The 24,907-nt window shown below is 37.9% G+C and overlaps 2 protein-coding genes across 2 annotated transcripts; one reads left to right on the top strand and one right to left on the bottom strand.

The window, feature by feature from the left end:
- Positions 1 to 993: 993 nt before the first annotated feature.
- On the bottom strand, positions 994 to 11,674 carry LOC107187639 (kelch-like protein 10). Its single transcript, XM_015575782.1, has 10 exons — positions 11,658 to 11,674; positions 10,439 to 10,699; positions 8,682 to 9,019; positions 7,651 to 7,982; positions 6,722 to 6,906; positions 6,358 to 6,569; positions 4,085 to 4,420; positions 3,007 to 3,129; positions 2,174 to 2,341; positions 994 to 1,169 (listed from the first exon to the last, which is right to left on the bottom strand). The coding sequence occupies exons 1-10, from the start codon at positions 11,672 to 11,674 to the stop codon at positions 994 to 996; spliced, it is 2,148 nt and encodes a 715-aa protein (XP_015431268.1).
- A 6,870-nt stretch (positions 11,675 to 18,544) lies between these two features.
- On the top strand, positions 18,545 to 22,177 carry LOC107187640 (15-hydroxyprostaglandin dehydrogenase [NAD(+)]-like). Its single transcript, XM_015575783.1, has 6 exons — positions 18,545 to 18,637; positions 19,506 to 19,629; positions 19,719 to 19,825; positions 20,364 to 20,537; positions 21,321 to 21,475; positions 22,041 to 22,177. The coding sequence occupies exons 1-6, from the start codon at positions 18,545 to 18,547 to the stop codon at positions 22,153 to 22,155; spliced, it is 768 nt and encodes a 255-aa protein (XP_015431269.1). The 3' UTR covers positions 22,156 to 22,177.
- The last annotated feature ends 2,730 nt before the right edge of the window (positions 22,178 to 24,907 follow it).

A 24,907-nucleotide genomic window follows, 5' to 3' on the forward strand; every position in this document is an offset into this window, starting at 1 on the left:
GTTCATTCTTCATCAAATTAATCGTTAATTTGACATAAAGTGGAACATAGACTTTCTATAGGAAGATGAAGTTTTAATTCCTTATGAAAATTGAGTAATTAAGAGCACAGTAGCGAGTAATTTCGCAATCGGTATACTTTTATTCGTTTAAAATAACAGTCCAAGGCACATCAGGATCGCTACCAGAGAAGAAAAAACGCTCGGTGTCGAGATACACGTGCATGGGCGATTAAAAAAAAGGTGAAACAACAATTTGTCTCGTTCGATCGACAATTAAAAAGGACAAAATCTTAGTGTACACACCTCGCGGAACAAACCGTGCAAATGTATCTCCATCCGCGAACGTGCCTGTATCGTTCAGACGAGAGAGAAAAAGGAAACAAGCGAAAAATATTCAAAGCCGCTTATAATACGCGAATCGGTTCTTCAATATAATACATTAATGGCTAAAATTCGGGTGCAAAGCACTAATCACATTTCCCATCTCTCATTGATCAAGCGTGTCCTATAAAAAGAAGCAAAAAAAAAAAAAGAATAAACAAATGATTTAACAGAAAAATAATATGTCCTACAAAATAACGATTTAGCTAAAAATGAAAGACTCGATATCACGATTAAAACCCGCGTACCACATTACGCGACGATTTCCCCTAAAACATAATATAAAAAAAACGCCTAGTTTTCAAAACTCTTATCACGCGTGACCACCTTTTTCCTACCCCACAAGCGCATTCTTTTATCTTTCTAAGCGATCGTTTCTTTTACGAACAACTCTGTATCTGATATCACCATGCAATTTAAAAGTTTCGAACTTTAAACTTCATGAACAAATTTCATTGAGTTGTGCTCAGTGTCATTGGAACTGTTTGAAGAGACGAAACATATGGTGATAACAGACGTCGAGTGTTCGTCGGTTTTACCGCCTATCGAAAATGTAACATATTTTTGATCCGCTTTTTTTCTCTTTTTTAACTGTTTTTCTCGATCATCGAGTTATCCTAGAAAATTGCCACCGCTCTCCGCTATCTCCTCCATGGGGCCAGCTTCCCCTTGATCGTGTTCCTCGAAGTTCACAGATTCACCCTCTTCCGTGGAAATTGCGGCGTTCGTCTCGGCGGCACCCTCGCCGCCTTGATTGGTCTTCTCCTGATTTTCGGACGACGCTTGTCCTGAACGGTAAACATTGTTCAATAATTCACCGAAAGGAAAGATAATTATACTCTTAAATATGCATAAGAGCAAAACGGTTAAGTGAAGTGAATAATATTCACATTTATTAACATGTTAAATGCTTAACTCTAATTTCGAAGACCTTTCCGTCTGGCGATAGTTGTCCACAAATGTTAGAAAATTTTACAAGAAATCTTACGAAGCAAATACTAAACGATTTGGAAGAAACAGGTCTAAAAAAGTGATTAACATTTTAATTTTGAAAAACGAGGCGCAGTAAATTCTTGGTAAGTGCTCGGAAAGGACAGATTATATTAAAGGAAAGATAATTATACTCTTAAATATGCATAAGAGCAAAACGATTGAGTGAAGCGAATAATATTCTTTATTAACATGTTAAATGCTTAACTGATTTTGAAGACCTTTCTGTTTACGCCACGCCAGGCGATAGTTGTCCACAAATATTAGAAAATTTTACAAGAAATTTTACGAAGTAAATACTAAACGATTTGGAGGAAAAAGGTCTAGAAAAGTGATTACCATTTTAATTTTGAAAAACAAGGCACAGTAAATTCTTGATAAATGCTCGGAAAGAGCTGCAGGATAAATGATCGTGCGTCATCCCCCTTTTAGACGAGTCCTTCTTGGAACCAGTCAAGCAGTTAAAAGCTAGCGTAATTTATGAGCGGCAGAAATAGTGTCCGTGTTTCGAGCTCTTAGCAAGATTTTACTATATTATTTTTTACATTTCGTACTGATGCGTCATCCGTGAGGGCATCAGCCATCAGTATTCTTAAATTTATAAATATTTAATAGCTGTCTGTCAAGAAAATTTAGATGGATAAAATTTTTTTTTTATATATTGTTATATTGTGTTTTTTGGTTCATATTTCTTTTGACAGTTTACGGAGAAGGTATCTCAAAGGACCAAACCAAAATATTTCCACGAATCCAATGATTTAGAAATTTTTCTATTGAAGTTTCGAAAATTTTTAATACATACCTTGGCCAAGATCCCGAGCTTTGCTTTGGTATGAATATTCACGCGCGTTAGTAAGGCCGGCAATAACGCAAGCGCTCAAGGCGCTTCGATTAAGATTCATCGGCGACGCGTCGTACCACTCGTTGCTGTCTGCATCGTAGCATTCTGCGTACGCGATTGTCGTCGAGCCTGCTCGTTTTATGCATCAAGCAAAATTAGAAGCGATTAGAATTATATTATAGAAGCATTTTAAATAGTATATACAAACAGTCCAAGGTAATCTATAATTGTCTTAAAGAAATATTACAATTATGCTTGACAATATCGTTATCAAATTTTAACCTTCGACTGTAATGGAAACAAATTCAACATATTAGAAATACGCTGTAAATAGTACCTTATCTATTCGAGAAACTTATCTATTTTTCAAAGTAATGAACTTAATGTATAATCCTTGTTGTAAATAGTTTTAAATACTTAGCAAGTTAAATATTAGTGTTTCAATTGTGGTTATAGAGCAGTGGAAGTTTTAATATTTTAACACATATTAGTTCTATCGATAAATACTCCGTTATATTTTGCGAAGTTTGATATTCCCTTTTTAGGAAATCAAAACTATATTGCAATTTTACGAAAAGTGGGCTGGAATATGTTCTGCATTGAAATTATATTATAATTTTATTCAAACAAAATGGTGGATTACTTACTGGTACACCTAATACATGTCTATGATACAGAATTATTTAAAAAGATTTGCTTTTTGATCAAATTGATCCGAACAGTGGATGGGGGTTGCAAGAGAAAAGGTATTTTTGTCAAGAGTTTTTTTTTTATATATTATATAATTGTTTTACCATTGAAACCGCCGACAACGAAAATCATGTCGTCCAAGATGACCGTGGCGAAATTGCTGCGAGGGCTGAGCATCTCTGGAACCGTGTGCCAGTCCTCCGAATGATTCGGATTGTAACGTTCCCCTGCGGGAACGTCGGATCGATATTGTAACGAGACATTAATTTCTACGTAGCGGAAAATCCCTGGGCGATTGAACGCTCTTACGCTCAGTGGAGCGATCTCGGCCAGGAAACTTCCAGTAATATTGAATGGTTGAAAGAACAGACAACAACCACGTAAATACAATATTCTCACAGATCACAAATTTCATCCGCGAAAATCTAATTCGTGCCAGTAGAAAAATATTTCGAATTATCAATTTATTATTGAATTCACATTGTAGAAGACAGTAGGAACAATTACGTTAGAAGTTGTAGTTATAATAATAGACTACGGATGTTTATGCAAATATAGATTTTTATGAGCTATTTTACAGGAAGTGAAATTAAACAGAAATTCCTTCTCGTCATTCAATATTCCACCCAATTTTAGATAAAATAAAAACCTCCTTAAACATTATCAAACTCTTAATTGTTTTATCAAGTTACAAACAAAATAACAATCTGTTCAAACTTCATCGAACTCTCGTCCCCACTGAAATTCCACAAAATCGTCTATACTATAAATGCATAAAATCCACATTTCTATAAAGTTACCATGTTTTTCGATGAATTGTTATAATTATTCCATACCAATGAAAAATTTATGTGAGGTAATATTTTGGGATTAATTAAACAAAACGTAGACATCGGTTTCAAAAAATAAACATAAATTTATTTAAAAAGAAAAAAATATAATTCAACAGAAAACGAACTGCGAAATTTCTATAAAGTCATTCGCTATTCACATAAGTAAAGTTGAAATGAACAATTATTTTTCACTATTTCTATATTAACACTTAAAGGAACCTCCATTTTTTTTTAATGAAAATACAAAGTTAGATACAATGGAGCGATTAATGGTATTTTCAAAATACACTAGCCGAAATTTCTGTAAACTCATTTTCATATTCATACATATTTTCAAAGTAGTAATTACCGGAACAGAGTCTGGTAAAGCCGTCGAAGCCACCGAGAGCGTAAAGACTGTCGCGGAACGCCACCAAGGAAACACCGGACCGTGGATTGATCATCGAATGTATGTAGCTCCACTGATTGGTCCTCACGTCAAAGACCTCCGCGGAATTCAGAACTTCCCGTCCGTTGAAACCGCCAACGATATAAATCTTGTCCTGCAACGCGGCCGCGCTCGCGTCTGACCTTTGACGATGCATCGGCGGTATCATCTCCCATTGGTTCTTCTGCGGTTCGTATCGTTCCCCGGAGTTCATCCTGGTGCGGCCATTGTAGCCGCCGAGGGCGTAAATCTTTCCTCCTGATTGCAAAGCCATACGGTTTAAACGATCGGGCGCCATTTATATGTAGATACGTCTCGATTGTTCGTGTTTAATTGGACTTTGATGTACATGGATTATTGAATAATAAACTTGCACGAAGTATTGGACTATTCGGAACACTTAACACTTTACTGACCGATAGCCTGTTAATGGATTTTTGAATTTCAGTGCTATTACCTTGCAAAAAACACTGTATGATTGATATAGTGAATTGATATAGTGAAAGACTATATGAATTGATAATAAAAATCGTACAGACTTTTATATATGTATAGCTCGAAAGTATATGTCACAGAGAATACAGAAATGCAAATTGAAAGTATTATTGAAAGCTGGTTTGACATTGGAAGGTCGAAGAAGCGTCTGGGAGAAGATGCGTGGAAAAAAAGGACAAAGGGAGCAGGAAAGGAAAAGCAAAAATAAGGAAAAGAGAATGAAACACCGTTTATTGAAAATGAATTACCTTTATTACATAACAATTAATTAAATTCATAGGCGAAGATAACTATCCATTACACATGTCATGAGTTTGTCGATCAGATTATTATTATTATTATTCTGCACTGTTATATAATAAAGATAATTCATTTTCAGAACGCGGTTTGGTTCACTCTCTTTCCCTTATTTTTGCTCATTCTTTCATCCACTCTTTGCCTTTTCTTTCCAGATCACTCAGTGTTTGTTTTTTCTCACAGACGCTTGTTTAACATCTCAAGGTCAAATCAACTTTCAATAGTATTTTTAATTTGTATTTTCGTATCCTGTATAACGTATACTTTCGAACTATATGTAAAAATCTCTTCGATATTTTCATCAATTGAATAGTGTTCCTTGTTAGATCACAGTTAAAGAAGAAATTGTTACGTTATTCTATAAGAGTTCTTGCTATTTCTCATAAATATAATTTCCTACTGTGATCGAAGTGTTCAATAATAACTTTCTCAGCTGTTAGATCTACTAAATCTATTAAATAACAGACTATAGTTAACGCGTTAAACGTTCCTGTTTACAATCTAAACGAGATATCCTCAGATAAAGTGTTAACTGACCTATCGTGCCAACTTGACACTAGAACCACCAACGATAAACGCATATTTCTTTCGATCGATCGATAAATATGGCAAACTTTTAAAAATTTATAAATTAACTAACTTCTTTAATGTCGTGTCGTAATAAAACTTACAAAAGATCTGAGAAAAACTGTTTTTTTTTTATTAAAGGATTAGCGTTGCATCGACATCTGGGTCATTAGCAACGAGCACTGTTAGTCAGTGATAGTTAAATGGAATCGTACAGGTATTTATTACTTTCGATAAACTTGAGGAGATTCTCAACATTCTTAATATTATGAAAGAACTCATGTAGTGATTTTTGGAGTTTTCTCTGCTTTCTCGAAGTTTCGGTTTCCTTACAAAATCCCAATATCTGTTCGAGGGTTAGAGAATGTTAACACGAGTGTCAATATAACATTTTAATCATCGTTATCAGAGTGTATTAGCAAGTCATTTTGACTTGGTATTTCTAGTGTTAAACGATTCACCAGAACCACCCTCCACACCCTAAACAAAACACTATCTAACCCAGACTTGCTTGGTAGTTCTAGTGTTAAACGATTCAACAGAACCACCCTCCACCCCCTAAACAAAACACTATCTAACGCAGACTTGCTTGGTAGTTCTAGTGTTAAACGATTCAACAGAACCACCCTCTACCCCCTAAACAAAACACTACCTAAGACTACCGAAACACTATCTAACCCAGACTTACTTGGTAGTTCTAGTGTTAAACGATTCAACAGAACCACCCTCTATCCCCTAAACAAAACACTACCTAACCCAGACTTGCTTGGTAGTTCTAGTGTTAAACGATTCAACAGAACCACCCTCTATCCCCTAAACAAAAAATCAAGCCTCACCATGCGTGCAGACGCTGACATAACACCGGGCGTGGTACATGCACGCCCGTTCACGCCACTCTTTGGTCACCGGATCGAAGCATCGGACCGTGTTGAAGTGTTGATTCCCGTCGAAACCGCCGATCATGTAGATCTGATTGTTCAGGGCGCATAGACCGTGATAAGCCCTCGGGGTCGCGTCCATGCTCACTGATAGAAACCATCTGTCAGCTCTGGAGTTCCAATTACACACGACCCGGGTGAATCTCGGCTTGGATCACGGTTCCCGCGTGTAACGATCGATTACCCGCGACAACTCACGATCGGATACGATAGTTTCTATGTTGTCTATGGTACACAGCGAGGAAAAAGTCAATCGGAGCACCTCGTGTCGTACGTCTCCACGAAATTCGTCGGGGAACCGGCGCTCCAGCCGCCGATCGCGAACAGGATCTCGTACGGGATCCTGGGCCGTGCAAATGGATTCTTCAGATCGATCTCGCCGCCACTGTGTTTCGTTTCTTGCTCGCTCAGGTACGCGTTCGCGGGGCCGAGAACATGCTGGCAGTGCTTAAAAGTGTAAAAACGTTATTCGTTCGTTTTTTATTGTAGAATTTTCTTTCGGGATGGATGGTAAGGACATTTCGGGTTGAAATTATTGGATTGAGTTTCTAGTACACTGGGCATGTTTATGGAAATTTACAATTTTAGATGAAATTGAAAATTAAATAGAAATTTCGTTCCTGTGCTAAATTTCTTATTATTGAGAATAATATATGAATATTGTTAAATTTTATTAACACAATCATTGCCATGGATATTTAAATGATTTCAATTCATCTACGAATGAAAGAAATTTAAATGGAAGCAGGAGGTATTTACGACTTAACCTATCATTTGTGAAGATACATTAATATGTATATATATTGGATCAACAGAAACTATTTAAAGTGATTTTAAAATAGCGTCGAAGAAGTTTGAGGCCCATAGTGTATATTGAATCAACAGCAAAATCAACCATAAATATTAAAACGATTCTTTTAGTCTAAGATATCGTTCCGTAACAAGAATCCAATATGGCGGCCGTTTGTAACACCGCGGAGTACCGTACACTCAATGAAAGTATAGAATACAATTATGAATATTATTCAATTTAGAATCTCCGTATTTAAATAATGGAAAGGAAGCAGTAATGAATACTGTAATATTATAAGTAATAATAGGAATTAATAGTTATTCGGTCAAGGACGAAGTGTCGAAGGGAAATTCATGGTTGGTCTTTCGGACAATGGATGTCCGACGAGATGTACTCACTTGATCCTCCTCGACGGTCTTCCACGCGAGGATATTGTTCGTGAAAAAGTGATAGCTCATCAGGCCGTACCGGACGCATCTCAAGAGCCTCGGCAAGCAAGGCCTTCTTTCTTCGGGGTTGTGCTCGACCCAGGCTTTAACCGCCTCGAAAACAATTTCCTCGTTTTTAACGTTCAGCTCGTCGTCACGTAGGATCGCCTCGAGTTCCTCGCCGGTGACCTCTTTGAATTCCTGGCTCTCTTGTAGTATCCGCTTAAAGTGATGACGAATGTATTTCCGGCCCCTCTCTTCCAGGTCACGGCAGAAATAGTGACGGGCGAATTTAAAGACACCTAAGTTGTCACAATTCAGCAGTGTCTTGCTAGTAGCTAGACGTTTACACGGGACCCGATTCTTTGTTTTTTTTTTTTTTTCATTTCGTTTATTTACGACGGAACATACCGATTTTCGATCGACAACTAAATAATACAAATATCACCGACGATATATTACATTTTCAACAAAAATAGAAAGGGATTGCTGTCAAATTATTTATTAGCATAAGTAAGATAAAAAGAAATATATTCGTCACATTCTGCAACGAAACTTAACTCCTTGCAGTGTGTCGTTTAGTTCAGGACACACGGATTGTTTGCATTGGCGTAGCCAGGGGGGCAGGAAGGGGCCTTTGCCCAACCGTAGAGGAAAGAAATTGAATTTTGCGCCACTCCCAGAGGAGAAAAATATTATACAGTATTCGTTCGATTATTGTCCAGAAGTTGGGTCCGTATCGTGACATGAATCGCGAAAGGAGAAATGTTTCAGAGCCTCTATCTATAAACTAATATTTATAGTCCGTAAAAATAAATCTAAAATCCATTTAAAATAATATTATGAAATTCACCTTGAACCCGGCTACGCCCATGCTTGTTTGTATTTTAGTTTGATTTTTTATCTCTATGATAGATATGATATCTACCCTCTCGACTGATTCCAACACAAGGGGTTTACGTGTGTTTAAATCTCGTTCGACAACGAATACGACACATTACCTAGGCAGTTCTCGGGTCTCAGTTCCTGCAGCAAGAACTGACAGCACAACTGGACCACACCAAGGACCTCGAACTGATCGGCCAACGGTAATAATTGCTCGACATTGTCAGCGTTCACGTTGCAGGTGCCGGTGTACGCGTAGTCGAGGATCAGACTGAAAATTTTGCCGGGAACGGAATCGATGGCGACCTCGGTGGTCTCCGTTTTGCCGCCTTTCAGGCTGTTCGTGAAAAGGGCCTTGAAGTACGGGCTGACCGCGGACAAAATGGCACGGTGCACTGGGAACACGTGGTCCCGGGCGCATCTGATCGCACCGTCGCACAGCTGCTGGTTCGCTCTGAAAAACATTGACGTGTCTGCCAAAAGAGAACAGCGTGGAGAGTGTCAACGGGGCTCTCGAGCCCCGAAGAAATTCACAGGAACACATTTTTTACAAGAAATATACGTTTGATACATTCAAGAACATAGTACAGTAAATCATCGATAAGTGTTCGAAGAATCTATGGCACTGAGTGGTGAGAATAATGTCTGAATACTGAGTGCCAAGGAACCTTCGAACACTCATCGATGATATACTGTATATTGAGGAATACGTCCTTGTACAGAAAGTTTCTAAATTCACTGAATTAAAAAAAAAACATTCTAAATTAACGAGGGGATATTGTGAATATTGTTTAGGGAATATACAAGCTGGATAATAATTGTACCATCGATTATTAAATTATTAGTGGGGTATGAGGGCTTTTCGTTAAGGCACACTTAAGAAAATGTTGGATGTATCTGAGCCGTTCGTTTAACAAAGAGATCAACTCCTCGAAAATATAAAAAGTTAAAAAGTGAAAAAGAAAAATTCAAAAAGTGGTGTTAAGACTGGATGAAATCGAATTGTGTCAGGGTCGTTCAATAAATAGTGTGTAAGGTAAAAAGAAAATATTCTTCCTCGAAAACTATCATAGAAATATTGGGTAGAAAATATACAAGCTAGATAATAATTATACAGATGCCTCCTGTGTGCAATGAATTATTAACTTAACCCTGCTATGATCTTCGGATATATTTCAATTCAATCATGTTTTCGTTTCTTTAACGCTGTTATGACAGTTTACTTACTTAATCTAAATCTTGTCTCTACAAAAATGTCTAAAGAAATTATTACCGATCTGCGTGTTTCCCTTCCTTGTCATTGGCGGACTAAGGACCATAGCAGGGTCAATCTTTTGACAGTTAACAACGCCTACAAGCATTCTTCATTCGTTGTGTAACAAGAAATTCGAAAATTACTATTTTTGTATCTGTCCGTGCTTTGTATCCATCGTACATTTCTTCTGTGACAGCTACAGTTGTCATATTTCATAAAATTAATATAACCTATTCGACGTTCCTTTTAAAAATTATTAAAAAAGAACATGGTAAATAAAGAGTGTCCTGCTTCCCATTGGTTCACAGTCTAAGGGTTACCAGTGTTCCAAAAGGACACTCTACAGGGAAGAATAATGTTTCATCTAATAACCAATTATCACACATAAATTATTCAACAACCAGATAAAATTCAGTATCAACCACTCTCTAAATAAAGTGCCCGACATTTTCAAACAGAATTTCCAAACGTGCTCGATCGTCTACCGACAAAATCATCGTGTCACTGGACAAGTTCACGGCCAATTGCTATACCATTGAACGTTGAACAACGCAAAAGGGTCGCGGTTTAATTAAAACGTCCTAATCCCAGATCCCCTCAATAGGAAAAATCACAGACCTAAGCTCGGACCAGACCACGGGGAACTCGACGAGGGCGTAATTCGACGGCAGACACATGCATTTCCGGGCTCTGCTCGCCTGTTTCCTGGTGCATTGGTTAAGCCTCGCCACGAGTACGTTCGCCCGTGACATTCGACCGCGTAACAACTTTCGAAATTTCATCCTGCCGCGGCCGTCCATCGCCTCGTGGCCGACCAACGCGATCCCTTGGTCGCCGGCCACCACCACCGACAGCCCTCTGTTTCCTTGCACCAAGCGTCTGTAACGGGCCTCAACCCCTTACGGTTCTATCTCCGTGTTCCGGCCGATCTGCGCGTTCTTCGTTATCGCTGTTTTGGTTATCGATGCGAGCCCCGGCACACCGGAGATTCGCGGCCATGACAGAGGAACGCCGACAATTTCAGCTGACGGTACTGCGCGAGCGAGCGACCGATCGAGGATCGAGGGTTGCTCCACGACCGTCGACTCACTTCCGGTATTCATTCGGACGGGGATCGATGTGATTGATCGTCTGATTTTGGAGGTTATAGGATAAGTGTCCCGTGTCAGTACAGGCTCTTCTCGATTATTGTCTGGATAATTCTACACGATTATTGTCCTGGCATTATCCCCACCACTGGGAAGAGGGCGTGGCACCTGTTAAGTGTATACTTTGTTGCCCCTTCCTTTTTTGTTAAAATTTAGGCTCCAGACAAAAAACGAGTTTACGAGGCTCTGAAGCATTTCTCCTTAGTTGATTATTGTCCCGGCGCGGACCCGAGTTCAGGACGATAATTACTTCGTTTATTTTATTTAATAGTCACTTTATTTATTTTATTTAATCAAAACATGACGTGTAAAGTATTGTTTGCAAAAAAATGTTATTATTAAGTTAGAACTCGGATTTAATAAGAACACAGAAATATATGTACGCCCAATTCTCTTCTTATACGATCGATATTTATATTCGTTCCGGAAGAATACGTATAAAAAAAAGTTCGTGTAAAAAAATATACTACAGTTGGTTGAACATTTTTTTCGTTGCATTCCCCGTTGCGGAACACCTTCTTTATTCACCGGCTGCACATAAATCCTTATAGCCACAATATTTATGGATTTGTCGTGAAAATAAACATTTTCATATTCAGTTTAATTGTACAATAAAGTATTCTCACAGTTTTAAAACTACGATCTCTAATTCTACCTAAAGGTAAACGTCTGGCAAACATGCTACTCACTCGTCCACATTCCCCATGGCGACCCTGAACATCGGCGCGAACCTACCCCCCTAAATCACCGATCCCACGCGACAGGGCGGGGTCGACGGGAAAACCGGCGAGGTAGGACGGTCGACGATCGAAAGCGTGGCCGGAATATCATCGTGTCCGCGAAAGGAGCGCCGGGGCGAAGGTTAAGGGCTGCGGCTTACGGATACGAACACATATACAGGGTGAACCACGAATCGTGATCAGTAGAGATTCTTCTGTTAAGATCAGTCCGATTAAAAATGTTTTTATCAGGTATAGTATGGTTTCAAGAGAGCTTTAACGTGATTGTAGCAAATTTTTTGTCAACTCTTTTTTCTCATGATTTTTCAAGGTCACCTTCAATGTTTTGCAAATACACGTATATTTTTTTTACGCCTAATACATGTTATGTTATGATACTTACCGAATTCGTCTTGAAATCCTCTAACAGATAGGCGTAATAAAATTATAGGTGTATTTGTAAAAAATTGAAGGTGACTTTGAAAAATCGTGAACAAAAATAGTTGACAAACCTTTTGCTATAATCGCATTAAAGCTCTCTTGAAACCATGCTATTCCTGATAAAATCATTTTCGATCGGACTGCTAATAACAGTAATCTCTACTGATCACTATTCGTGATTCACCCTGTATACTTACACATATACCACGTGTACATACACACATACCACATATACAGGGTGTCCCCAAATCACTCCGACCCCTGGAAATGAGAAGTTCCTGGTATGATTTGAAACACCTTTTTCCTTAGCAAGAATATTATCAGAAGTTTTGTTAACGAGATATTAACGAAAAACCCCGACCAATCAGACCGTGACTTTACCGGCCGAGCTTCCGCGGACGCTTAAGCTACGCGTTGCGATTGGTAGTCAACGCTACCGCGGGAACTCGGCCGGCAGACTCACGCTCTGATTGGTCGGTGGTTTTTCGTTAATATCTCGTTAACGAAGCCTCGGATAACATTTTTGCTAAGGAAAAAGTTGTTTCAAATCATCCCAGGAACCCCTCATTTCCAGGTGTCGAAGCTATTTTACGACACCCTGTACACATACCAAATATACGTACAGACATACCACATATACCATACACACCCACACGCAGCAGAGGCACGCAACGCGGACGGGCGAGAGTCGCACGTAAAAGTCACGTGGCACGCGACCGCCGCCAATCAATATCGAGCCGACTGTGGGGTGTGTGCGTTCACCGGGAGTCGGCAACGGGAGCCGATGGTGCAGCCAGCCAGTGCGTCCGCGACCGTCAACCACACCTTGTCGTGGGGTTAAGCCTGTTTCCGTGAAACCCACGTATACGTGCATACACACACGCCCTTTTGTAATCGTGTGGCCACGATCGTGTGCGCGCAACCCCCGCCAGCGTTCGTCGACTTCGTTTCGCTTTCGTCGCGACCTGCCTGTTGCGGGACACGTCCTCTATTCATCGGAAGTTGCGATCGAAGGTACGAGATCAGAGGGAGGAAAAAAGATAGGAGATAATAAAAGACGATCGAAGGTTTTTTGGTTCGACGATCAGGATTGAACGTCCAGGTGGCTGTGAGTGATTTTTTGGAGTTTGTTGAGGGTTTTGTGAAGGGTTGCTGTGTATGGGTCCTGGGTTCACTCCCTGGAATTATGGATTCTTGGTGAAATGAAGAGTTCGGGACGGCTGGTGGATGAGGGAAGGGGGTCGAGGTGGTATCGGTTTGGATGAGCGCGGGGATGCTCGAGGATCTGTGTGTTTGGATGGTGGTTTGAGACGGCACTGGTTTCTTGGTGGCTCTGGTGCTTTTGTTTGAGGTTGAATGCGTGATATTGAAAATTTGTTGGCGGCTGACTGTGGTTAGCGTCTTCAGACGGGGGTGCTTCTGGAATACCCCATGGCACCATTAAAATTAAAATAATCGAGGGGTACAGGGCAAGAAGAAGTTATCCCACAAAATCTTGAAAAATTAGATTTTTTATTAATTCTTGTAGCTCTTGATGTCTAGCTGTCATCCCTTAATTTATAACTAGTACGTGTAAAATTCCTGTAGTATGATTGTATATATCTATGGTGGCCAAACTGCAGCCCTCGAACCGCAGACGACTCTTTTAGATCCTTACTGCGACTCTCATATATGTATAGAATATTATTTTATAAACTTTACAGATACTACATACACATATATAACATGATATTTCTGTAAGTTTACTGATTTTATTATGCACAATGGTATACACACAAACTGTAAGCGTCACTCACAATTTAATACCGTTCCAATAGAGGATGCGGCTCTCGAGTATTTCTGATAGACGATCTGGCCACCACTGGTATATACATATTACAATATTATATGTAAATTACTTTTTATAAAAGCCCTAATATCTCACAAAGCTACTGTTATGGGGTAGCTCCCTCTTGCACTGAGACCCCTCAATTATTCCTAACACCTTCAGAAATTATACCTCTGTTTGCCTAGGGTAGATTCCTCCATACTAAAAATCATAAAAACTAGAATATTTCTCCAAAGGGCTGATCTCGGATTTCTCCCTCGAGTAAACTCAACCCAGCCTAAAATACTTTTCAAATTTCCAACTCAGCTTCTCCCTGACATATCAAAGCGCCTGGTCTTTGTCATCTTCACCATCCAACGTACTTCTTCGTCCAGCCAATGGTGAACTGGAGAATATTCCGACACACTCGAAGCCTCCGGGGCTTCATTCTCTTCGCAGACGTGGCGTTTCGCGTCGTGGACTTTTTCAGAGCACCGCTCGACTTTCCCAACAGGGGATTGGGGTGGGTTGGTCTTAATGGTGGTCGAGTGTTTTCGAGGAGCGTAGGTGAAAGTCGAGAGAGGCGCGAGGCAGCCCCCGGGATATCGAGCGATCGAGGGCGTCGTGAATTTTTTAGATCGTGGGAGGGGGTTGGGCTCTTTCTGATGCTCACCTCCGAGGGAAAGGACGGTTCGCCTGGTTTATCTACCGCTGCCAGACGACGAGGAGGAGGGGCTGGTGGTCTCACCTAGGCTGCTGCGATATTAAACGAGGCTTCGTGTGATGGTGTTTCATTCGCGAGGGTGATCCACACGCAGGAGTATTTGAAATCCTCTTCTACGAACGTGCGAAGCCCTCCTCCTCGACGCTCGTGCCTTTCACACGCTCGAGATGTACACGGTGCATCGTGTCTTTTTCATCTTTACTTTGATTTTTTACACCAGTTTCTAAGCGGACTAGGCGACGTTGCAAATATTTTAACGTACATATTATAAATGGATTTTTATGCAAAATGATATTTTATATAGAAATAGTGAAGGCAAGAACAAAGTTTTTCTTTCTTTTCTTAAATATCTTACTGGGTTAAAAATGAAATAGAGAACTTGAGGTTTGTTTTTTATTGTATTTCACAGACATGTAGGCTATAAATGTATAAAATTTGTGTCTAATTGGTAGACTGCAGATTATATGCATTTATAGCATATACGACTTTGTGAAATATGATAAATGGTAAAGGTAATATCTGAAGTAATACATTTTCTGTCATATTTTTGTCATAAGAAAATCGTTAAGAAAGGAACGAAAATCCAATCTTCATATCTGTTTTTACAAATCACTTCGAAAAATGTTATTTTGCATAATGTTCCGCAGTCTACTAATTATAAATAATTATTAGTAGGTCTCTTGGAAGGGTCTTGAAGTTTTCAACTTGGAATTCTGTTCTCTGAAATTATTGCAAATTGCTGTTAAGTTCTTATTAGAGAATTGCATTCTTCTGTTTATACGTTTATTTGAAAGGTTATTTAATTAAAGACAGATTTATTGTCTTCATTAGGTTTGATTGTGTCATAACTTATCATCTTCATATATATTCAAATATGAATTTTTTTAATGATTTCAATTCATGAGCTGTTTTAATAATCTTTAAAAATTAATGAAGGTGAAAGGAATGTTTGGATTTTACTTATCATTTTGTGTAATGGAAAGTGTACTTTTATAGGGTTGTAAATAGTATCGAGTTTCGTGTGTCACAGGTGAACATGAAAGTAATAGTACCTATACATTCCCTTTATTTAAATTACCTAACGATAAAGATCTATGATTCACAGGGAAACACTGAACATTCTAATTTAGCACGCACGGAATTCATTCGAATTCTAAATCAATTCTTGTTAGAATAATCACTCGATTTTTAACATCGAACATTCCATCGTATTTTTAATAGAAGAGAACAACAAACATTCATTGAAAAATTCTTCATTATTCTTCTATCATTTTCTATTCTAGTTCAATTAATTCCCAGTTAAATCGATTTTTTCTTCCACATCTCGTTCCAATTACTTGAAATTCATTACGTTCTCAGATTCAAGTACAATTCTAACAAGATCCTAAACACAATATCCCGCCAAAAGGAAAGCAAACTTTTCTCAATTTATGTAACTTAAATGGACATAAATTAATCTCTCACAAAAAGCCCAGAATTCAACAATATTTCACGTTAAAAATTAGCTCCATAAAGAAGAATCAAGATCAAATCTGAGATTGACAAAGAAAATGCTATCAATTGCAACAATCACAAATTCAAGTCACATTCAGTTTCGAACTCCAAAATTTCATCAGAAAATAATTTCCAGCTGAAATATAAGGTTAGGAAAGCAGTGAACGAATGAAATAGAGAGATCGACAGAAGGATTGCGTTTTTAATTGCAAAAAATTCGGCTAGCTCGCGATGTCGTGGCCGCGACAGCTGCCCAGTAGACACAGCACGACGTGAGTCTGGCGCCAAAGCATCGCCCAGTGGAATTTGAAAACCAAACATGGTAAGCATGTATTTAATGTTCATATTTATTAACAAAAAATACAAAATTAATAAGTAGTGTTTTTTAATAATAATTTTATTGTAAAAAAAGTAAAATTCTTTTGTTTTCGGCAGAGTTATTTTGAAAGAATATCCATTAATTTTCGAGAACGGTATAAGAGAACTTGTGATTGACAATAAGAACTCCGTTGAAAAAAAGAAATTTTTTATTGTCTTTATATAGTAATTATTATCAAAAGAACACTACTTATTAATTTTGTATTTTTTTTAATAAATATGAACATTAAATACACGACTACCAAGTTTGGTTTTTAATATTTGATTTTTAAATTAAGCTTTTGGACTCCTAAATCGGCGTTCTGTACCACTGTGCGTCGTGGCGAACGACGCTTTCGATGCGGATTCAGTGAGTCATGCGCCGCGTCGAGCATCGCCGAGCTTTATTTCCGACCGAGCATCTCCATCGACGCCGGGAAGTCGAGTACGAAATGGTTATAACGAGACGGTGAAATTCGATTTAATCCACGTGACCGATCACACGCCGTCACCAGACCGGAAATTGCTTGGACGACGGTTCTTCAAACGAAGTCGCGATGTACGCCGACTTTTTCCTTATAACATTTTTTTCTCTGGAAGTCCACTAACGAGCAAAATTATGGGACTAGATCTGATGATTAAAAAAAGGGAAAAATATTATTTTAGAAAGGTATGATGAAAATAATGTGCTAAAACTGAGTGGAAATTGTTTGTATATATAGTGATTCCGTAACTTTTATTGTATCCTGACAGAATAATGAGTTACTGTTCGATCAATCATGAACTTTGGTCCCATAATTTTCTGTGTAATTGCCTGAAAGCTTTCGACGAGTGTTTATCCAACTTTCGCTGTCTGTACGACATTCACCTGTGAACGTGCGTTGTTAGATGTAAATACGAACGGAGAATATTTGGCAATACGTCTTAAACAGAAGATATCTTTAAAAAAGAAGACGTTTTTTTATATTTATTTTGTGGTATAGTGTTCGTTTTTAGTTTCTTAAATTATTGAGGAATGTATTGTGCAACTGAGGATTGTTGAGGCGAGTGTGGATCACTTGGGAGTTGTGTTGTGGAACTTTGTGTAATAATTATTATTTGAATGTGGTTATTGTGTGATTATAGTATAAACAATTTTTTGGGACACAGTATAGTAAGTAGATTGATAAAGTGTAGCGAGGTTTCTATTGTAAAACTACCGAAGATAAATGTATTTCTATTTTTATCACGTTGATAAAAGGGACTTGTATAAAATATGCAAATCGATAAATTAACGAACTTCACTTATATATTGCAACAACAGTTACGAAGAATCTCAGAAGATACACTGTTATGACATTTTAATAATTTTCATAAGAGTTTAAACCAATCATGTTGACTGCTTTGGTAGTCTTGATGGTGTAAATAAATTTCTGTAGATTCCAGTTCCTGTAAAATATCTTGTAATAAGTCTAGTTACAATAAGCAAATTATGCAGTTTTCATAAACGTCTAATTATTACGATATTAATGTTTGTATTACTGTCTGAGATGATTATTTATTGCAAACTGTAGCAGCAACTTGGCGAATATTATCGACAAGTTGCACTTATTTTTTGCTCGTTGTCTTCGTACAGACGAATGTGGTCCACGTGGCCATCCAAAGTACGAAGACCATAATCATGAATGGATATAAATGCATACAGTGGAAGGCAAAAATATACAAGATAAACCCTGAAAAACTTTAAACCATTAAGAATTACTGCACGGGAAAAAAGAAAGTACTAGTCTTAAACAGAGATTCTTGTATTAATTCTGTTGGTCTCATTCTGTGTGATCTCATTACTTCCACAAGACTACTTAATAAATGTACAGTCTAATTATCAATACAAATGTTTCTAATGAAATTGAATTTCCATTTAATGTACTTTTATCAAGAATAAAAGATCGTAATCTAATCTAATCTACTAGTCACTTATATTCTCGTCGATATGTTTTTGAAATACTGTTAAATTATTGAGTTCACAGACGGACAGTTGTCGAGGAAGTCCCGAACATGGATTTAAAGAGGAAGGTAGCCTTAGTAACGGGCGCCGCTTCCGGTATCGGAAAGGCGTTTGCCACAGAGTTGGTGTATCAGGGCGTTCAGGTGAGAAAATTAATACTATATACCTGTTTCTTCAAATATTCTTAACCTTGCTACGGTCCTCAATGCACCTGTACATTCAAAATAATCGCGGGAAAGAAGAAACATTCAGTTCGATAAAAATTTCCTAACACATTTCGCAAACCTAAGAATAATTCTAAAAAAAACGAGACTAAAATTAAGTCAAAAAAGTATGCAAAATCGTAATAACGTTAAAGAAACGAAAACGTCATTGGGTTAACCACAATTTTTAAGACAGAAATATTATAAATAGTTTTAATGGGAAATAATGTATTCTATTTGGAGATTTTGTTAAGAAATTTTTGTAAGATATACCCTATTATTTAAGGATCATGGGGAAACAGTTTTTTTTTGTATTTAACGAATGCTCCCTAAGGATATAATAATATAACCTTGACTTTGTATATTATACTGCTCCATAAACGCTTCAACGCCTCGTACTCAAGAATAACCGACTTATATTTAGATCGCTCCCCGTCAGAGAAGAAACTTTATCGCGTTTTCCGACTGACTTGTAAGGAATAAAAGTTACATATTAATAACTACAAGGGGCGTCTTATTTATCTCCCTTTACGTAGGAGAATAATTTTTCAGAAATAAATTATGTGCTCATATCTTCTGCGCGACCGTGTTATTATTTTTAAAAAAATTACAAAGTGAGGCAATATTTATCGAGGACGAAATGGGACCATGTCACGATGAACAGCTAAACTTTTCAGTTAAAATATGCATATATCACCTTAAGCTGCGAATCATAAACTTTCAAAAATGAAATCGATTTGATACAAAAAGATCTGATAACATTTTATATATTTTATTTTAATAATATACTGCATTTTTTTATTGTTAGGTGGCCGTATGCGATATCGACGTGGACGAAGGTGAAAAATTAATGGAAACTTTAACGTCAGACTACGGAAAAGATCGCGTAATTTTCTGTCAGTGCGACGTCACAGACTACTCACAGTTCGAGGGTACGAATATTCAAAATATTCGTTTTATTAAAAAATCATAAGCAATTTACAGCTGATGATAATCAACTTTTGGGTCTCATTATTCGCAGATGCGTTTCAGAAGACGATCGCAACCTTCGGTCACATCGACATTGTTATAAACAATGCTGGAATCATGAACGATCGATTTTGGGAGCTGGAAGTCGATATCAACGTCGTGAGTACTCGAATTTAAAGTTTCTAATAATTCGATCGTAGCATACAAAATCTTAAAACTTTTTAGTGTGCAGTGCTACCATAAATTCTTCATTAAATTATGCTCAATCAAATAGTATGTATAATATACAGGGTGTTTTTAGTATCTTGTTTTCAATTTACAGAAAATTTATTTTAATAAATTTTTTGTACTCAAGGTCACATGAAGGTCACAACTATTATAGGTCATTGGATTGATCTTGATCTGAACTATTACGCCACGCTTATTAAAAGAAAACATCGATGATCTTGAAATTACAAAAATTAATACGTTGAGAAAAATTGTTGCTTATCATAGTATTTACTTCTTGTAACCGAATAATACTTTCCCCTCACATTTTTTTGTATTTTCAAAAACAAGTGAGATATTAAAGGTACTCGTGTTAAGTGGAACACCCTGTATAAAACTGTAATTTATTGTATTATTGTCACCTGCAAATTATGAATAAAATTTCTAGATATTACAACTGGAGATATCCCTGTGAAAATCATTGTTTCAGAACGGCGTGATTCGCGGAACACTGCTTGCTCAACGATTCATGGGAACGGACAGGGGTGGTCACGGCGGTATAGTGGTTAATATCGGGAGCAATGTCAGCATCAACCCCTACCCCAGCGTGCCAATCTACTCCGCCACTAAAGCGGCCATTGTCAATTTCACCAGAGCGTTCGGGGTAATTATTAAAAATCACGCTGGACAATACACGTGACGGTTGCCAACGCGTGTTAAACTATCAGATACACGAATGAAAAGAAACAAAATAAGAAAACAGTGACAAACGGAAAAATACGATTGACACGTTCGCTGCCACTAGAGAATCGCGAACAATTTGTCATGTTTCACCGATTTATATTTTCATCCACACACATGCTGTCTCCTCATTTAAAATTAATAATTCATTATTTTAATTATATTCAACATTCAAATTTGATGTCCCAGCTGATCGACACGACAAAATCACCCGTCGACACGCAGCGAACGTGTTAATAAACAGAATACTATCTAAAATTTGTCGATACTAATTAATAGACAGCAGATGTTTATGCACTTATAGTATAGCGTTCTCTGACTTACAAAATATCGCAAAATAATGATTATAGTAAATTTATTAGTACCTACGTATTCTTATGAACAAACATATTAACACCCCTACTATATGAAGAAAAATTATTTTAATTTTGTTTTTTATATATATCAGTATCCAAAATTGTAAATTTGCATAAACATCCGCAGTCTACTAATTAATCACGTTTAATCAATACGAAAATGAATTGTCACAGGTCTTCAACAAAATGGTTTCAAAATTATATTTTTAATATCTTCGAGATAGTTAATTATATCTAAATAACACTGTAAGTCACAAAGTAAATTCATTCCACGTCTGATATTTCTAATATAAATATTATCTCGATGTTGATGGGAGAGGAGCATTTTCCATTGTTATTGTTTTCCATAGCACCAGTATCATGTGGACTTGACCGGGGTGAAGGTGATGGCACTGTGCCCAAGCGCGACAGACAGTAAATTGTTGCAGGACGTCAGTAAACAGCTGCTGTGGGCTCGATACGAGGACGCCTGGCATCGTGACGCTGCCAGTTCCGTACCACAGAGGTAGAAATACTCAAAATTGAAAACCATAACTGCATAATCTAATATTCCCATAACACTTCTTATTATCCTCATGTAAAACCATTGGACAGTCACATCGATCACTTCGTTATTTTTAATTTTCCCAATTTTAGAAAAATTTAAAGAAATCATTATTAACATATTTAACTAATAATAATAAAAATAATTATAAATATATAATAAACAATTTTAAAAAATAGTTTCAAAAATATTTAAATAACCATTTTCCTCTCAAAATTGATTATTTTTTTATTATTTCTTATATTGTTTTAGTTAGTTTCGGTCTTCTTTAGAGTGGATCACGTGGCCAAGGCGTGGTCCACATGTTGATCACTAGCGAACCACGAGACAATTAAAATTGGAACAATTATTCCTAATAACTTCGAGAGTTATGCCTCTATTTGCCCAGAAAGACCAAAGAGGGTAGATTCCTCGATGCTGTAACAAAAGCATAGGAACTAAAATATTTCCAAAAAAAGATAAACTTCGAGGACTGATCTTGGATTTCTGAATTTTTTTAATTCTCGTTTTTTTTTTAATTTTTTAGAGCTGATCACGTGGCGAAGGCGTTGGTCCACGTGCTGACGACCGGGAAAAGCGGAAGCGTCTGGCTGGTCGAGAAGGACCAACCCCCTCACGAGATCACATTCCCGAAGATCTAAGGAGACCACGATGGCATCCAACCCTCGCTTGAATTACAAATAACCAATGCCGTACCATAACTGCGAAATGTACCTTCATTATAATTAATTCGATAAGAAACCGTCACACTGCTCGGATGGAGCGATGCGCAGTGTAGGCACACGCGACCCTGACGTGAGAGAACGGGGTGGAGAATTTTGTACACTTTGGCGAGAAACACTTTTTTGTACATTGTTATGCGTTCCGATATTACACTTAAGTAGATGTTAAAGAACCTAGCGTTAACTCCGGACGAAGTAATCCTTGAAGGTGTGTCCCTGATTCTTCGATCGATCTACGTAGCCCTGAAAGGTTCTAGCTTAATTCCGATTTATTGGGAGAAAAGTGGAAAAGGAAGAACTTTTCTTTGGGGATTCTATGATCTCGACATGTTTTCGTGAATGATGAATGGTAATATTATTTAAATGAGGAAGGATAAAAAATAGTGAATTAGTGTTAAGATGGAAGCTTTTGGAGCTAACTACGTAGCGTCGATAGACCCTTAGACTCGATCTTCTTTCGAGAGTTCGATAGAGGGTTAGAAAAATATAGAATGACAAAAGTTGCCGATGAATAGAGCAACACTGATCGAAGCAGGGAAATGGAATCTGGAAAGTGAACAATCTTTCGACGAGGATCATAACTTTTGCCAGAAACCGAGAAGAGTCTCTGGATTTTTAATGACTACCGTATCGTGTTGAGATTCAACGTTTCGTAGACGTTTTAATACTAGTTTGGTTCATTATACGACTGATTTGTATGCATTGTATCAACCATTTGTACAATCGGTAACTCGTACCAATACTCGATGGATTTTTGATATTTTTGTCAGGATTTTAAAGCAACTGCAAAAAGGATATCAGGACACAATGAACGCAGTAACAAATATCACACCTACAATCTGTGTAATTTATTAAGATTTCTTGATCTTCGATACGGAGGAAAAACGATTCAATGATATCGAGCAGAGTAAAATGCACGAGAATCCGCCGTTTCCGTTCATCTGAATCCACCCATCGCGCGTTTCGTACTGTAATATCGAATCAACGAAAGGAAGAGAGACGACGGTTCTATTCACGAATGATCGTGTGGAACGGATCCAAGATTTTGTCCATGATCGCAATACAATCGTGCTTGTAACTTTTTTATACGAACTTTTAGACCGGGGATTCGACCAATGAGAGGAGCAGAGATAAATAAAACGTAGGTTTAGATATATAAACGGTATCGAGGCCTAAACTCGGTGTCTTCGACGCACAGATCACAGTTATTCTATATTTTAATTGTCCATACTTTCGATCGGAAGCTCTCGATCCCTCGGTCGACTCGTGATCGATTCGTGATGATCAGTCATGATTCAAGAGGGACGATCGAGCGGATACGAGGGAATCTCGCGAGTCGAGAGGGCAATCGCACATTCGAATATAGCATTACGTAATATTAATCGACGCCACGGTCGGTAGCTAGTGGAAATTGTTGGTTTTGTTATGATTTGCTCGGAATGTATGTTGCAAGCCTGGCCAATAAAGTGCATAGCTTTTTAAAAAGTAGTTGCGTCTTACTTGGAGCCCGTAAAAATTATAGCGACAGTAGGATTTTATGGAAGTTGAAGAGGAAAGGACAGATCTATAAAAGCTAAGGATAGGATGGATTTGAACTTTTCTAAAAATTTGTACTAGAATTGATCATAATTTTTCTATTTTCCCGTATTACTGTATGTAACTTTTACAGTGTTGCTATAAACTTCATTTGATCGAATCGGTTTAAATATAACTGCATGAACAATGTAGAATCTTGTACTAACTGTAGTGGTCTGATTCAACAGGTTTCTACAGAAAGTAACTACCTACGTCTTATAATCTTGGGATATTATTGCACCGACTAGGTATAGAATAAACCTATCATGCAATGCTTTTTTCTGTCCCACGTTCATAGGGCTACGTAACCCTGTTACCATTTTAATGTCAATACCCGACGTTACCGATAAAGCATGAATCTGATTATTATTAGCACAAATGAAGTATTATATATTCCATTCATATTGCGTGTATCTATATGATTTCACGGGAATAAAAATATCCGATGCTTCAGTTTAAGGTTAAGGGATAAATATGACAGTCATGAAACATGAAACGGAAAAGTATATATTTTTTCACTTAACTACAAGACAATTTATTCTAAATCCATCGTTAATGGACATTTTATAAATGTTACTTTTTACATGTTCTTGTTTTATTCGTTTTTATATCTTGCCTTACATTCGTATATTTGTAACAGATAAATTCAGAATAGATGTAGTTTCATAAATAGTTTATCAAATCTACCTTTTGACCGGCGACTTACAATTTCCCTTCCGGGAATGCCTTACCCTTACCGTAATGAGCCATCTCGTGGCCGCGGGATTCCGGGAATCGGGTGACGTTACGGCATGCGAGCGAAAGCGATAGAGCGAGCCGCGGTATCGGTGCTCTCCGTCGGTGTCAACGTGTACCGAACGATACCGAAGATGGTCGGAGCGGGCGAACGGGAGAGAGCGAGAGCAATAGAGCGAGCCGCGGTATCGGTGCTCTCCGTCGGTGTTGACGGGTGCCGAGGAATTTCGGTGGCTATGGGAGGGAGGTGTGCGAGCGAGAGAGTACGGTAGAGCGTGCCGAGTATCGGTGCTCTCCGTCGATCCAACGCGCTAGTGAGTTGCGTCACCCAGTTTATTGACTTAGCCGTGTACGCCGTGTA

The sequence above is a fragment of the Dufourea novaeangliae genome, unplaced genomic scaffold (genome assembly GCF_001272555.1).
Source record: "Dufourea novaeangliae isolate 0120121106 unplaced genomic scaffold, ASM127255v1 scaffold101, whole genome shotgun sequence".
Lineage (NCBI taxonomy): Eukaryota > Metazoa > Arthropoda > Insecta > Hymenoptera > Halictidae > Dufourea > Dufourea novaeangliae.

Coding starts and splice junctions, on each gene's coding strand:
- LOC107187639 (XM_015575782.1), bottom strand. Junction 9,020..10,438: donor GTGGTCTGGTCCGAGCTTAG/GTCTGTGATTTT, acceptor AATGTTTTTCAG/AGCGAACCAGCAGCTGTGCG. Junction 7,983..8,681: donor GAGACCCGAGAACTGCCTAG/GTAATGTGTCGT, acceptor GTGACAACTTAG/GTGTCTTTAAATTCGCCCGT.
- LOC107187640 (XM_015575783.1), top strand. CDS start 18,545: ATGGATTTAAAGAGGAAGGTAGCCTTAGTAACGGGCGCCGCTTCCGGT. Junction 19,826..20,363: donor TGGAAGTCGATATCAACGTC/GTGAGTACTCGA, acceptor TCATTGTTTCAG/AACGGCGTGATTCGCGGAAC. Junction 20,538..21,320: donor ATTTCACCAGAGCGTTCGGG/GTAATTATTAAA, acceptor TGTTTTCCATAG/CACCAGTATCATGTGGACTT.